At 39.8% G+C, this 14177-nt stretch overlaps 2 protein-coding genes across 5 annotated transcripts in view; both read left to right on the top strand.

Annotated features, from left to right (window-relative positions):
• ppih (peptidylprolyl isomerase H (cyclophilin H)) overlaps window positions 1-5581 on the top strand; it is a 36786-nt gene extending 31205 nt beyond the window's left edge. The window contains exons 5-9 of the mRNA XM_015377707.1: window positions 1196-1238; window positions 2015-2107; window positions 2193-2280; window positions 2395-2435; window positions 5487-5581. Coding sequence (XP_015233193.1) covers window positions 1196-1238; window positions 2015-2107; window positions 2193-2280; window positions 2395-2435; window positions 5487-5555 — 334 coding nt within the window. The 3' untranslated portion in view covers window positions 5556-5581. The remainder of the gene's footprint in view (window positions 1-1195; window positions 1239-2014; window positions 2108-2192; window positions 2281-2394; window positions 2436-5486) is intronic.
• A 4035-nt stretch (window positions 5582-9616) lies between these two features.
• Window positions 9617-14169, top strand: ybx1 (Y-box binding protein 1). 4 transcript variants are annotated; one of them, XM_015377776.1, is made up of 8 exons: window positions 9617-9884; window positions 11850-11913; window positions 12170-12203; window positions 12282-12371; window positions 12474-12812; window positions 13080-13165; window positions 13459-13745; window positions 13828-14169. In XM_015377776.1, the coding sequence occupies exons 1-7, from the start codon at window positions 9776-9778 to the stop codon at window positions 13697-13699; spliced, it is 963 nt and encodes a 320-aa protein (XP_015233262.1). In that variant the 5' UTR covers window positions 9617-9775; the 3' UTR covers window positions 13700-13745; window positions 13828-14169. The 4 variants fall into 4 exon arrangements, with proteins under 4 accessions (XP_015233262.1, XP_015233261.1, XP_015233264.1 ...); XM_015377775.1 differs by having other exon boundaries at window positions 13080-13177; XM_015377778.1 differs by having other exon boundaries at window positions 9619-9884; window positions 12474-12749; window positions 13828-13848.
• Window positions 14170-14177: the final 8 nt, after the last annotated feature.

Below are 14177 nucleotides of genomic sequence, written 5' to 3'. Positions count from 1 at the left end.
ACGGAGATCTGAAGATGAGATTGAAGAGGAACCGTAAACCCAGGGTTATGGCTCTGGTTTCACTGGACGGGAACAGACCAGTTGATTTTCCACTCCATTTGTGCTTGGTGGTCCTAAAGAAGGCTCCAGTTATATCAAAGCAAAGCCAATCCTGAGTGTGGCGTTTATAGAGAACTGAACAGAAGATAACTGTGAAAATTAATATTAAAATCAGGTTAAGAATCTTAACCTGTACTGATGCAGGTTTAGAGATGACCTAAAAGTTTGAAATTCGATTTATTGATTTTTTAGTTTGGTCTTTAGAGACTTTACTTTGAAGTCAAGCACAAGTATTTGAGCCAAGATCAAGATACTGTCTAAAACTAGACCTGCTACCGCTATGATTTTAATGGATCCAGCTGAAGTGCCTCACTTGAAATGGGTTTAGTCAAATCCTACACAGAGTATATCCTCAGGCTCAGAGCTAACTGAATGGACTCTGTGTGTTCTTTATTACCTGGAACTATCAATGCAATTCCCTGTTTAACCTGCTGGAAATCTAGAGGAGGCTGCTTGTGTAACGAGAACCAGTTCTTCTTCGTGGTTATGGACAACATAACATGGTGCGGAAAACAGTGTTGGGTTTGGGAATCCTTCAATGTTTGTTTTTTCTAATTAGCAAAAGTGCTAAATAGTTTTTAGGGGGAGCAACTTCTAAAGGTTTGCCACTTGATGAATTGTATATTGAGCATATATACAGAAAGTAAGAGATAAATTTGCATTGTGTTTTGTTAACAGTAACTGATTACTAAGTTGAGGATTATTTCAGTAAGTGATTACTCAGATTATTTGTCTCAGCCATAGTCAGGAATGGATTCTGATTCGTGTTGCCCTTCAAAAAAAAAAATAAGGGGGAAAAAGCTGTACTGGTCACTATAGTTTTCTTTGTTTCTTGCTCATTAGGATGCTTGGATAGAATGTGGGATGGATCGTGGTGTTTGGGCTTTGTCTGCTACTCTGGGTTGTTAGAAGCAGACGAGCTGAGTTCACTGACAAAACTTAGTTTATTCAACCATCAACGCAACAGGCCTCACCTGTTGTGTTGCATCTGATGGATGAGGCCTCTTGAAAAACTTCAAAAACTTCAGTTTGTGGTTTTTCTGGGCTTGCCAACGGCAAATAGTTGACGTGTCTTATTTATTCTTTTCATTCACAGGGTGATTAAAGACTTCATGATTCAAGGTGGAGACTTTGTAAATGTAAGTACAGCAACACCTTTCTAATTTCCTGCAAGCATTTCGGCTATTTATATGCTTTTATTTGTGATTGCTTGCATGCTTGCCAATCACTTAAGTCTACTCTTTTTTTAGTTTTGTTTTCCACTGTATTTATCTTCAATGTAAAATCTATTATAAATCCAAATACAACTTCTCCCTTCTTTTCGTACAATCCACCTTGAAAAATGTTGTAATATTTAGTAGACTATAAATTATTTTTGAATCAACATATTCAGATTTTCTGTTCAGTCCTTTTAAACCTTTTTGCCAAAAAAAAGCACACCAAACTATGAAAGTTGTAACTTTTATGTCAGATTAATTTCTAGCAAAGTTGTGGATACTTAATTATATGTTTGTGTGTCTCATTATAGTCCTGAAACTGAGACATTATCTGAAAACATTGGATAAGAAATGCTTCTTTCTCCCTCTTGTGGTTATAACCTGAAGTACATGTTCCTGTGTAATCTGAGAGACATCAGAGAATTAGAATTGGAATGATTTTCTTGCCATTATGTGCAACACTAGGAGATTTAAAGTCACCAATATCAGTGCAAAGAGAGAGTGGATAAAATTTTATTCTAAGAAAAATATGAGGAATATGAATACAGTGTTGATGTTAGTGTAAAGTTCAGAGATTTGTAAATAAATATGGTGTATGTACAGATATAGAATAAATATAAATAGCACATAAATGTATGATGTGAGAGTTCTGATTGGCTATAGCACCTGTAGTAGCGTCAGTTTGTCTTTTGTGAAAGGGTGATGGTACTGGAATCTGCAGCATCTACAGAGGTCCATTTGCAGATGAAAACTTCAAAATGAAGCATTCTGCTCCTGGACTTCTATCCATGGTACGTGTGACGATGATTCCATTTTGTTTTTCCAAAGAAAAGCTAATCACAAGCAGTTCATTAATGCTTCTTATTTGAAATGCAGGCAAACAGTGGACCAGGAACAAATGGATGCCAGTTTTTCATTACCTGCACTAAATGTGACTGGTTGGATGGGAAGCATGTTGTTTTTGGTGAGTGAATCCTGAGAATTTATGTTTTTAGAGAAATGGGCTCATGTTTTTTTTTTTGGAAAAGCTGTAAAATGATTCCAGTCAAACTGATATCAGGTTCTTCTTTATATTTAGGAAAAGTGGTGGATGGTCTACTGATTATGAGGAAAATTGAGGTAAAACATCACTAAACAGCTTTTTTAATTTGCACCTCTTGGTATTATCATTTTGATTTTTTTTTTCTTGAAAGACTGGTTTGAATGAAATTAAACTGTTTTACAAAGAACAATAGTGCTCATTTCCCCCAATGTAATGTAAATGCATGTATCATTAGTTCATTTATTTTTTTCATTTATTTTTTTTTTAATTGACACCCACAATAAAAAATGAGAAACATCTTTTCATTAGTAGGGGGCTTGTTGGTCCGTGTCAGTAATATCTCTGATGCCATCTTATAGCTTAGAAACAACACAGCTTGTGGGCTGGACAGCGTAACATCTGAGCATTTGAAACTCTTCGGCTGCAGATTATATCAGCTGATCTGCAGTCATGGCCAAAAGTATTGAGAATGACACAGATATTATATTTTCACATGATCTGCTGCCCTCTGGTTTTCATGTGTGTATGTAACATATTGTCGTCACATACAGAAATACAATTGCAATCATATTATGAGTAACGAAAGCTTTTAATGACAGAATGAGTTAGTGCAGCAAGTCAATATTTGCAGTGTTGACCCCTCTTCTTCAGGACCTCTGCAATTCTCCCTGGCATGCTCTCAATCAACTTCTGGACCAAATCCTGACTGACAGCAGTCCATTCTTGCACAATCAGTGCTTGCATTTTGTCAGAATTCCTAGGTTTTCGTTTGTCCACTCATCTCTTGATGATTGACCACAAGTTTTCAATGGGATTAAGATCAGGGGAGTTTCCAGGCCATGGACCCAAAATCTCTCTATCATGCTGGAAAAGGCATTGTTCATCACCAAACTGCTCTTGGATGGTTGGGAGATGTTGCTCTCTGAGGACATTCTGGTACCATTCTTTATTCATGGCTGTGTTTTTAGGTAAGACTGTGAGAGAGCCGACTTTCTGGGCTGAGAAGCAACCCCACACATGAATGGTTTCAGGATGCTTTACAGTTGGCATGAAACAAGACTGGTGGTAGCACTCACCTCGTCTTCTCCGCTTCACAGTGTGTGCAGATGCACTCACACCTGCCTGCTGCCATTCCTAGGCAAGCTCTGCACTGCTGGTAGCCCGATCCCGCAGCTGAAACACTTTTAAGAGATGGTCCTGGTGCATGCTGGTCTTTCTTGGGCGCCCTGGAGCCTTTTTGGCAACAATGGAACCTCTCTCCTTGAAGTTCTTGATGATGCGATAGATTGTTGTCTGAGGTGCAATCTTTCTAGCTGCGATTCTCTTTCCTGTTAGGCCATTTTTATGCAGTGCAATGATGACTGCACATGTTTCTTTAGAGATAACCATGGTTCACAGAAGAGAAATGATGATGCCAAGCATCAGCCTCTTTTTAAAGTGTCCAGTGGTGTCATTCTTTCTTAATCATGACAGATTGATCTCCAGCCCTGTCCTCATCACCAACCACACCTGTGTTAATGGAGAAATCACTGAAACGATGTTAGCTGGTCCTTTTAAGGCAGGGCTGCAATGATGTTGAAATGGGTTTTGGGGGAAAAAATTCATTTTCTAGGCAAATATTGACTTTGCAATTAATAGTTGTTACGTTGATCACTCTTTATAACGTTCTGGAGTATATGCAAATTGCCGTTATAAAATCTGAAGCGGGAGACTTTGTAAATATTAACATTTGAATCATTCTCAAAACTTTTGGCCATGACTGTAAATGGGTGTTACTGGGTTTTTGTCATTAAAGCCAAGGCCACTTAACAGCGTACAAAACTACAGGCCAGTTGTCCTTGCCAGCATTCTTTAAGTATGTGTCTATTTTGTAGGGCTGCAACTAACAATCATTTTGCTAATTGATTATCCGTCGATTATTTTTTCCTGATTAGTTAGCGGTTATTCCAGTTTTTGATTAATTGTTTCAGCCCTGCTATTTTGTTGACTAGATTGGAAAAGTTGTTCTTAACAAGTGATAATGATTTAGGATTTAGGAAAAGGCTATTAGAAGCATTTTCGTGTTTCTGATAGTGTCAGACAAGGTGGAATTCTTTCTCCAGCTCTGTTTAATGTTTACATGGATGATTTGACATCACTGTTGACTGTTGACTGTCTGACCCCTCCATCAAGAGTAGTCGATATGTTATTGTGTTTTACTACTTTCAAAACATCTTGTAACCTTATGACCTTCTGCATAATAGAAACTATGCAATGTCAAGTTTAATAATTACGCACTGTAAACTAGCCACTGACTTCTAAATGTGAAAAATTGCTTTGTGCATTTGCTTTGTTTCTGTGATAGAATCGAATAGTTCCCTTTGTTTTCCACACTGGGGGAAATTGTGGTGTTACAGCAACAAAGGTTATCGTAGAAGTGGTCACAGTGTATAAGAATAACAGATAGGAAAAATAAAACAGAGTGTGGTACTTTACAGTGTTTTTCCCACTATAAATACTCTGCTTCTGCAAAATTAAAAAAAATCAATAATAGCTGTGGACATTTTTACAGTAATGGATATGTGAAAAATAGTAGCAACACCAGAAATGTGCAAAACAATGACAACAGCATGTTATTTAACTGAATAAGACAGAAGCTGTGCAAAAAACAGCATCAGTATAACAACTTATTGAGGTTGTTGGAAACAGTGATGTATTGTTATGTGAACATACTCCTTTCTATGTGTTTGTTTGTTATCCAAATTGGGCTAGATGACTCTAATATGATATCATAGATTATTTCCCGTATAAAAATAAATCCCCTCTTGCAGACATGTAAAAAAGTAACCATAATGTTTACGGTAAATTAGGAGCAGATTGTGAAGGTGTGTAAAATGACGCTTCTTTAGGAATTACCAATGGCTGCTACAAATTATTTAATGAGTATGCTGCTCCATTTTATACAAAACAATGGGCACTATAGGACTAACCTTTCAAATAAACAGGATAGTGACGTCTGCTTTTTTTAATTGTACTTCTTGTATGGGTGATATTGAATTGATTTTTTTTATTCTGAGGCACAAATTCTTCCTAGACTTTGCTTTATGAATTTATATTTAATGAAAGCGTATCCCTCTCACCTTGAACAGAATGTGCCCACAGGACCCAACAACAAACCCAAGCTGCCCATCGTCATCGCTCAGTGTGGAGAAATGTGATCCAACCAGTTTTGTCAGTTGCATCAGAAAAGAGAAACCTCTACATCGGTTGATTGGAAATGGCAAACATGTTGTTTCCATGAACACCTCCAGGTTGTTGAGGAAAAACTGCTCACATCATATGAGTTTTTCTAACTGTCACTCAGTGTTTTTCATTTTATAATACATTTTGTGAGACTTCCTTTTGCTTTTTGTCATATATCAAATGCAATAAACTTCTTTTTGGAATATGTATGTTCAATCAGGTTCTCTTCTTTTTTTGTTCCAAAGAAAACAAACAAAAACACTTAAATCCTCCGTATAGAGAATGGAATGTCGTGTTTTTATAACTGGCTTTGGAAAAGAGTCAAATTAAACCGAGTTATTGAAGAGCTGGACTTTGGACAATATTGTTAAAGAATCGATACCTATTTTGTCTAAATATAAAAAGTTCCCTGGGCAGATTAGAAGACAGCAAAACATTGTATCAAATCATGGAAAAGTTTACAACACAAGAAAAATAATTGTTTTATTTATTTTTTTCATGTAACAGCAGGGATTTAAACAGAGTGTGCAGAGCAGTAGTGCTTTACATTGGATTGCTTACTTGATCTCTGCTGAAATGCTAAGGAAATGCACAGAGGTGTAAAGTTGTTCTGTGAGGGGACGCAGGATTAATGTCAACCTTATCCATGGAGTAAATAGGGCACCCTCTTTGGTGCCAAGCAATCCTCTGCTGAACTTATGGCTTCCCCTTCTATGCCAGCCCAATCCAAGCTTCCAGCCCCCCTCCCCCATCGGTCCTCCCCTTGAGCATCATTCTCTTAGCATAAAAGAATCCTTTCAGATGGAGAAGACTCTCTTCTTATGGAGGCAGGAAGAGGGTCGTCTATTTTTTTTTTTTGAAAAGAGGTTTTCTCCATGGGGAGGCTTTTTGAGACTCATTTGTGTGTGTGGGAGAGCAGAGCTTGGCAAGTGTTTCACACGTCTGCCTGTGCTTCTAATCGGTGCCAGTGGAGCTTTAATTACCATGACAATGTTTGGGAGGAGGGGGTCTGTGCTCTCATCAGTAGAAGAGGGAAAGTTAACCTAACTCAAGATGGATGCTTTTCATGGATTGTACTGTTCTGAGCAGAAAATTAAGTCACGTGCCATTCTGACATTAAAACATTACTTCAAATATAATTACTTAAAAAAAATTATGGTTGATAAATTATAGTCTAGATCTTATTAATTAAATCCTAGTATAAATACACCTGTTTTGAGAAGACCTCCAGAGAAAGGAGAACCATTGGCATCATAAAGGACAGGAACACGATGCAGAGGAGCCTTAAAGCAGGCGAGCAAAGAACCATGCACATATGGCATTTGAGTAGATGTGACAACCTCTTCTGCCTGTTGCTGTGTTTTGGAATCATGGTAAACATAATTTCATGCAAAAAATAAATAAATAAAAAAACTACCTACAGCCAAGATCAGACTAAGTAGAATTTAAAAAATTGATCTGGATAAGAATCTGTCATTAAGTTGAATATGTGTTGTTGATGCTTTCTATCTGCTCATTGTCACTTGTTACAAAGGTATGACTCTTTAATAGCCAGGAGATGACATACTGCAGCTTTAAATGGGCTTTTAGAAGTATAAAGCAGAGTTGGCTGATCAAATATTGCTTGATTTATTGACTTTATTGATCTCACAGTGGTAAAATATATTCATTACATCATCTCAGATAGTCAAAAGGAAGAATAAGGTGCCAAAGGAAGAAAAGGTGCATGGGGTATATACAGTATATACAGTGCGTATATATATATATATATATATATATATATATATATATATATATATATATATATATATATATATATATATATATAAAATCTTTTTTTTTTTAAAGCAGGATTATTGTACAGAGTTATTGCACAGGGTATTTACATGGGTATTTTTTATAGATGGGTATTTATCTATATAGTTATTGCACTGGGTATCAAATATAAAAAAACAGGTTATTGTGGAGGGTATTAGATAGTAATTGCACATTATACATTGCCGTTGTAGTGTTGTACAGGTCCTCAAAATATTAGCATCTTGTGATAAAGTCATTATTTTCCATAATGTAATGATAAAACTTGAACATTCATATATTTTAGATTCATTACACACTAACTGAAATATTTCAGGTCTTTTATTGTCTTAATACAAATGATTTTGACATAGAGCTCATAAAAACCCCAAATTCCTATCTCACAAAATTAGCATATCATGATAAAGGTCTCTAAACCAGCTATGCACCTGATCATCTGACTCAACAAATTAACTCTAAACACCTGCAAAAGATTCCTGAGGCCTTTTAAACTCCCCAGCCTGGTTCATCACTCAAAACCCCAATCATGGGTAAGACTGCTGACCTGACTGCTGTCCAGAAGGCCATCATTGACGCCCTCAAGCAAGAGGGGACGACACAGAGAGATATTTCTGAATGAATAGGCTGTTCCCAGAGTGCTGTATCAAGGCACCTCAGTAGGAAGTCTGTGGGCAGGAAAAAGTGTGGCAGAAAACGTTACACAACGAGAAGAGGTGACCAGACCCTGAGGAAGATTGTGGAGAAGGGCCGATTCCGGAGTAGAAAAATCCAGAGCCACCGTGCACAGGTGTGTACAGGAAATGGGCTACAGGTGCCGCATTCCCCAGGTCAAGCCACTTTTGAACCAGACCTGGCATGGGCTACAGAGACGCAGTACTGGACTGTTGCTCAGTTTTGCATGTCATTTGGAAATCAAGGTGCCAGAGTCTGGAGGAAGACTGGGGAGAAGGATATGCCAAAATGCCAGAAGTCCAGTGTCAAGTACCCACAGTCAGTGATGGTCTGGGGTGCCATAACAGCTGCTGGTGTTGGTCCACTATGTTTTATCAAGGGCAGGGTCAATGCAGCTAGCTATCAGGAGATTTTGGAGCACTTCATTCCATCTGCTGAAAAACTTTATGGTGATAAGGATTTCATTTTTCAGCACAACCTGGCACCTGATCACAGTTCCAAAAACATTGGGAAATGGTTTACTGACCATGGTATCACTGTGCTCAGTTGGCCTGCCAACTCTCCTGATCTGAACCCCAGATAGAATCTCTGGGATATTGTGAAGAGAAAGTTGAGACACGCAAGACCCAACACTGTGGATGAGCTAAAGGCCGCTATCGAAGCATCGTGGGCCTCCATAACACCTCAGCAGTGCCACAGGCTGATTGCCTCCATGCCACGCCGCATTGAAGTAGTCATTTCTGCAAAAGGATTCCCAACCAAGTATTGAGTTCATAACTGTACTTAATTATTTGAAGGTTGAATTTTTTTGTATTAAGAACACTTATTTTATAGGTCGGATGAAATGTGCTAATTTTGTGAGATAGGAATTTTGGGTTTTCATGAGCTGTATGCCAAAATCAACTGTATTAAGACAATAAAAGACCTGAAATATTTTTGTTGTTGTGCAATGAATTTAAAATATATGAATGTTCAAGTTTCATTATTGCATTATGGAAAATAATGAACTTTATATATTCTAATATTTTGAGAAGGACCTATATTGTATAGTCTGGTGGGTTGAATGACCTGCGGAAGCGCTCCTTTTTACAAACAGGGTGTATAGGTCCTTCACTAAGAGTGAATACTTTAGATATTGAATACTTGCGTCTTTGCTCAACAACAAAAATAGTATGGCCAAGTTACAAACCAACAAAATTGCTGACTCGCTTAACCTTCATTTTATTATGAGCAGCAGGGTTATTGGATGAGCTGCAGAGATTCCCTAGTGAAAAAGAATAATCCCCCTAAAAATTGTGTACTACAAAAATCTTGTTTTTATGGGCTCAAACGGTCCTGCATAACGCCACCTTTTAAACCTCATACATTTGGCATCACTTATATCTGTAGTGAATTGAAAATTTGCAGGTACAAACTCCTCTTAAGAAACCTTTAATGACAGTAATACCGTCCAATTAGAAATATATTATATCTGTCGTCACACGTTGCAGCCAATCAGAGGAGGAGTAGGGCGGGACCTCCACGGTGGACATTCCCCTGCACAGCTACTCGTTCTGCCCAGTTCGATCGGCAACGGGAGCGGAAAGAGGAAAGCTGAGAGCCCGAAGGCAGTAAGCCCCCCACCACCGCCGGCCCAGGTTACCATCTAGCACCGGGAAAATAGCAGAGAGCCGCCGCCGGCAGAAGCCTTTACCAACGAGTAGTGAACATGAGCAGCGAGGCCGAGACACAACAGCAGCCTCCGCAACCCGCTGCGGATGCGGAGAGCCCATCCAGCCCGGCAGCCGCAGCTTCCGCGGGGGATAAGAAGGTCATCGGTAAGGCTACCGAAGCTAGTTGGGCTAACTAGGCTGCTAACGTGCTTTCAGTTACAGTAGGGCGATCCCCGCTGTCACCACTACTGGCTGCCGTTAAATTAAACGTTAGTGGCACATAAACCTTAAATTGACCAGTAACGTACTATCATGGAAAAAATAAATAATCCATGTTCTTCACTAGTTCATGTGTATTATTATATACGTTATTAAATCGACCGTTGTTTTTTTTTTGTACTTGAGCTGTATCACATTTATTTCATGACTGGTGGCGAAACGCTGCATAATTTAGAATTAGATAGTAGTTTTATACTTTGTTAAGATCGTTTCTATGTTAATAAACCGTTTATATGTTAGATTCGTTGTAAGTAGATGAGTCAGTTGTCCGGGAAAGCATGACTTAAGCATGGGGATCTGATTCGTTCAATCGTCGGGGCCTCCTTCGGTCAGATGTCCGCTTGAGAGACCCATCCATCGGCCGTCACATGGGCGATCGTTAAAGCTTTCCAGTCGGTCTCAAAACCAAACGGTTCATTTTTCCACGAACGTTGGAGACGTTAGGTTCCGCGAGTTAACCGTCAGACGGTTGAACTTCACCCGTTTCTGGTCAGTTCAAGTGCAATTTTCTGACTTATTATTTCATATCAACTATTTAAGCTAGGAACGTTAGCTGGTTAACCATCTCTTTGTTCAGTCGAAGTGAGTCTGCTCGTTTGAAATATTTTAATCCAACAATTGCAAACCGCAACCATTTGTCCTGTATGATTGACCATAATGTCAGAATAACGGCGCTACTAACGTCTATCAACGGTCGTGTCATTTTAGGTCAAATTTCAGCGTTAACAGTCTGGCCTGTATACAAAACCAACCGAGCTAAAGATGCTATTAGAGCCTAGCCGGCTATTAGCAGCTACGTTCAAGGCTTTTGAGGCCCCCCCAAAATGTCCGACAGGGGTTTCCACCTTTTTCTCCAACCGGTGGTATTTTCGCTGAAGCCTTTCTAAATTGTCACACCGTCTATCCTTTCACGTTAAAAATAAATAGTCCACGTATAAATTGTTGATAGTTTCGGTTTGCTGGCTCCCCCTCAGCCACATGGTTCAAAGTCTCTCCCAGTTAGCTATGCTAACACATCCGGGTATGGCTCTACCACGTGTGACTGCTCTAGCCCTGAGTTGTGTTTAGATCAGGTTGGACAGGACTGCTAATTGGGCCAGGTGAAGGCGAGGTTTCACATGAACAAAATGGGTTCGCAGAATTTCAGCTCGTATAGAAAAGTTCAACTAGATTTTAAGATCTCAGCTATACATTCATCTTAAAATATATATATACTTGGGACGCATGATGCCTCAAAATAAATAAAGTGAAATGCTAGTGAATATATATGGTAACCCAACCTTTATTTTTCATTCTAAGCAAGTGATTTGGACTATTGAATAGAATTATATGTTTAGCTTAAGAAAAAATAACTTCTGGTTCTTACTAGGAGAGAATAGGAGTAAATGGATACCATGGTATGTATGGCTTCTCCCCACATAGATTTTAGTTTTAGGCATGGATTGTTGCAGGTAGTCTATAAAAGAGACAAATTGGTGAGCTACTGTTCTATTTCATGACAGAACCCTTCTAGTGACGTGGTTATTTGTATCATTTGTCCATCAAGCTGCTTGTTATGGCCTGTTGCTGAGGTGTTCATAAAGAGACACCCCCCCCTACAGACTTGGCTCCCATTTAGAGCAGCTGGTGCTGGGAATTCCTAAGCATCCAGATCTATAATAAGAATGACAGTTGCAGGTTAAAAATAACTTTGCCTTAATATGTGGCCTTGGTTAGCTTTTAATTATAATAAGTGAGCACATTTCTCCAGTCATTTAATATTTTTTTGTTGATTTGTGGCATATATTTAAACTCTGTGGCACTGGAAGCTTAAATGATTTAATAATCAAGCTTGTTTTAATTTCATTACAGCAACAAAAGTCTTGGGTACAGTCAAATGGTTCAACGTCAGGAATGGATATGGTTTCATCAATAGGTAAGCGAGAGCTAAGCTCCATCCATTATTCCTACAGGCTGCTGATATAATGCACGTGAGTGGCTGGAAGATGGTTCCCAATCCTCTTGCAGTTTTGCTAGTCTCACGGATTTGACCAGATTATGTTTTCTGCTCGTCTCCATACTGTAGCCACCCACAGTCCTACATTAATCCTTACTGGCTTAGTTTAATTCGGTTTAGAGGGACATTCTATTGTGTGGTTCAGGAGGACACTAACTTTTGTTCATTTGTTTAGGAATGATACAAAGGAGGATGTCTTTGTACACCAGGTAAGCCGTAGTTTATGTTTGCCTGATTTTTGTCATTCAGTTTATAAAAGTTCTCATCCAAATATTTTATATTTTCAGACGGCCATCAAGAAGAACAACCCGAGGAAATATCTCCGCAGTGTTGGAGACGGAGAAACTGTGGAGTTTGATGTAGTGGAGGGAGAGAAGGTAGTTTTATTTTTTTGGTTTGTTTTGTTTTTTTGGGTTTATTTTGTTTTTTCTTGACAAAAAGCCATAAATAACGAGTAAATGTATTGTCGCTTGACATAGGGAGCAGAGGCAGCTAACGTCACTGGCCCAGGAGGCGTCGCAGTCCAGGGAAGCAAGTATGCGGCAGACAGGAACCGATACCGTCGCTACCCACGAAGGAGGGGCCCACCCCGCGGCGGAGACTACCCAGAGAGCTACCATAGCGACGAAGGCGAACCTGCCAACGGAGGACGAGACAAGAGCAGAGAGGGGGCTGACAACGCCCCCGAAGGAGACGTGCAACAACAGCAGCGAAGACCAGGTTACCCTGGCAGACGGCGCTACCCGCCATACTTTGTACGTAGTCGCTACAATCGCCGGCCCCCGTACACCAACGCACCACGCGGAGAGATTACTGAGGTACGCCGTCAGAGGGCTACTCTCTTGAAGCAGGCACCCAGTTGATCCACGACTTAAGTCTGAACAGCTGATTTTCGTTGTACCCTCTCCTCTCTAACAATCACGTGGTTGTGATCAACAAATCTTGGTGTATCGGGGGTCTTAATATTCTCAAATAGGCCCCACATTTCAGCAGAACAACATGACAGAAGTCACACATTACATATTATGCAGATTGTCATCTGATATTTCTGAAGTTATTTTGATTGTTCTGCTTCGTCTTCTCAGTCTGGTGAAGGTGATGAAGGCCAGGGAGGTCCAGACCAGGGCAACAAACCAGTGAGGCAGAACTACTACAGAGGCTTCCGACCAAGGTTCAGACCAAGGTTTGCATGTTGGCTTTGTTGGCAGAGGGTAGCATTGTGAGCATAGCAAAGCTTTGCATGTATCAATTTAAAGATTGCATGAATTTAAACTTCATACTAACAACTGCTTCATGCTGACAGTGAATGTTGCACAGTTAACAGAGTAAATAAAATTCTAATCCCAATGTGCTGCTGGATGCTTGTGGGACTGCATGTTGTCTGTGGGACTGGTGTGGTTGTTGTTACAGTTTTATTTTCTGGTGCCGTTTATTGTTCTTCTAAACTTGTTCTGTACAACCTAGGGGTCCACCCCGTCCCAGACCGGTGCGGGACGGTGAGGAGGACAAGGAGAATCAAGGCGGTGAAGGTGGGCAGAATCAACAGCCCCGCCAGCGGCGCTACCGTCGTAACTACAACTACCGCCGCAGACGCCAAACAACTGGTGGCAAACCAGGCCAGGAAAACAAAGAGGCCAAGACAGGAGGTGACCCATCTGCAGAGAAAACGTCCGCTCCCGAGGCCCAGCAGGGTGGGGCCGAGTAGGAAACAACCTGCACACCGGCACCTACCATCTTGTACCATCGTCCGGGTAAGTTTGGAGTCTGATCGGCTAATGTAAGATGTTGGCCGGCTGTCAGTGAACTGAGTCTCTGCCTCCTCTTTTCTTGCAGTTTTTCGTTTGTCAACAAGAAGAAACATCCAACAAGATCTGAGCAATAAAGATTTGACTCTTAAAGACCGTCACAAGCTTGCACCATGCATTTGACCAGATTACCACTGATTGCCTGCAGAATCTATGCAGACTTGTTTTCTTTTCCCATTATTTTTATGTGACAGCTACAAAACATTTTGGGGAAACAACAAATGTTTTTCTAAATCTGTCCTAAGTTTTTACACCAAATGGTTTTTAAAGATAAAATTTGATATCTGGTCAGTTTGACATTTTTAAATAACTTTTTATGTATTCAGACATTTTAACAAAATGCAAGCTCAAATAAATCTTCTGAAACCAGGAGAGCTG

The sequence above is a fragment of the Cyprinodon variegatus genome, unplaced genomic scaffold (genome assembly GCF_000732505.1).
Source record: "Cyprinodon variegatus isolate N-32 unplaced genomic scaffold, C_variegatus-1.0 Scaffold158, whole genome shotgun sequence".
NCBI lineage: Eukaryota > Metazoa > Chordata > Actinopteri > Cyprinodontiformes > Cyprinodontidae > Cyprinodon > Cyprinodon variegatus.
The sequence above is the reverse complement of the archived record's forward strand: the minus strand, read 5'-3'. Positions and strand labels throughout refer to the sequence as shown.

Bases quoted from the DNA above. Each gene is read 5' to 3' on its own strand.
- ybx1 (XM_015377775.1), top strand. From the start codon at position 9,776: ATGAGCAGCGAGGCCGAGACACAACAGCAGCCTCCGCAACCCGCTGCG. The intron at 9,885-11,849 runs GTAAGGCTACCG...ATTTCATTACAG, and splicing joins GGGGGATAAGAAGGTCATCG to CAACAAAAGTCTTGGGTACA. The intron at 11,914-12,169 runs GTAAGCGAGAGC...TCATTTGTTTAG, and splicing joins GGATATGGTTTCATCAATAG to GAATGATACAAAGGAGGATG.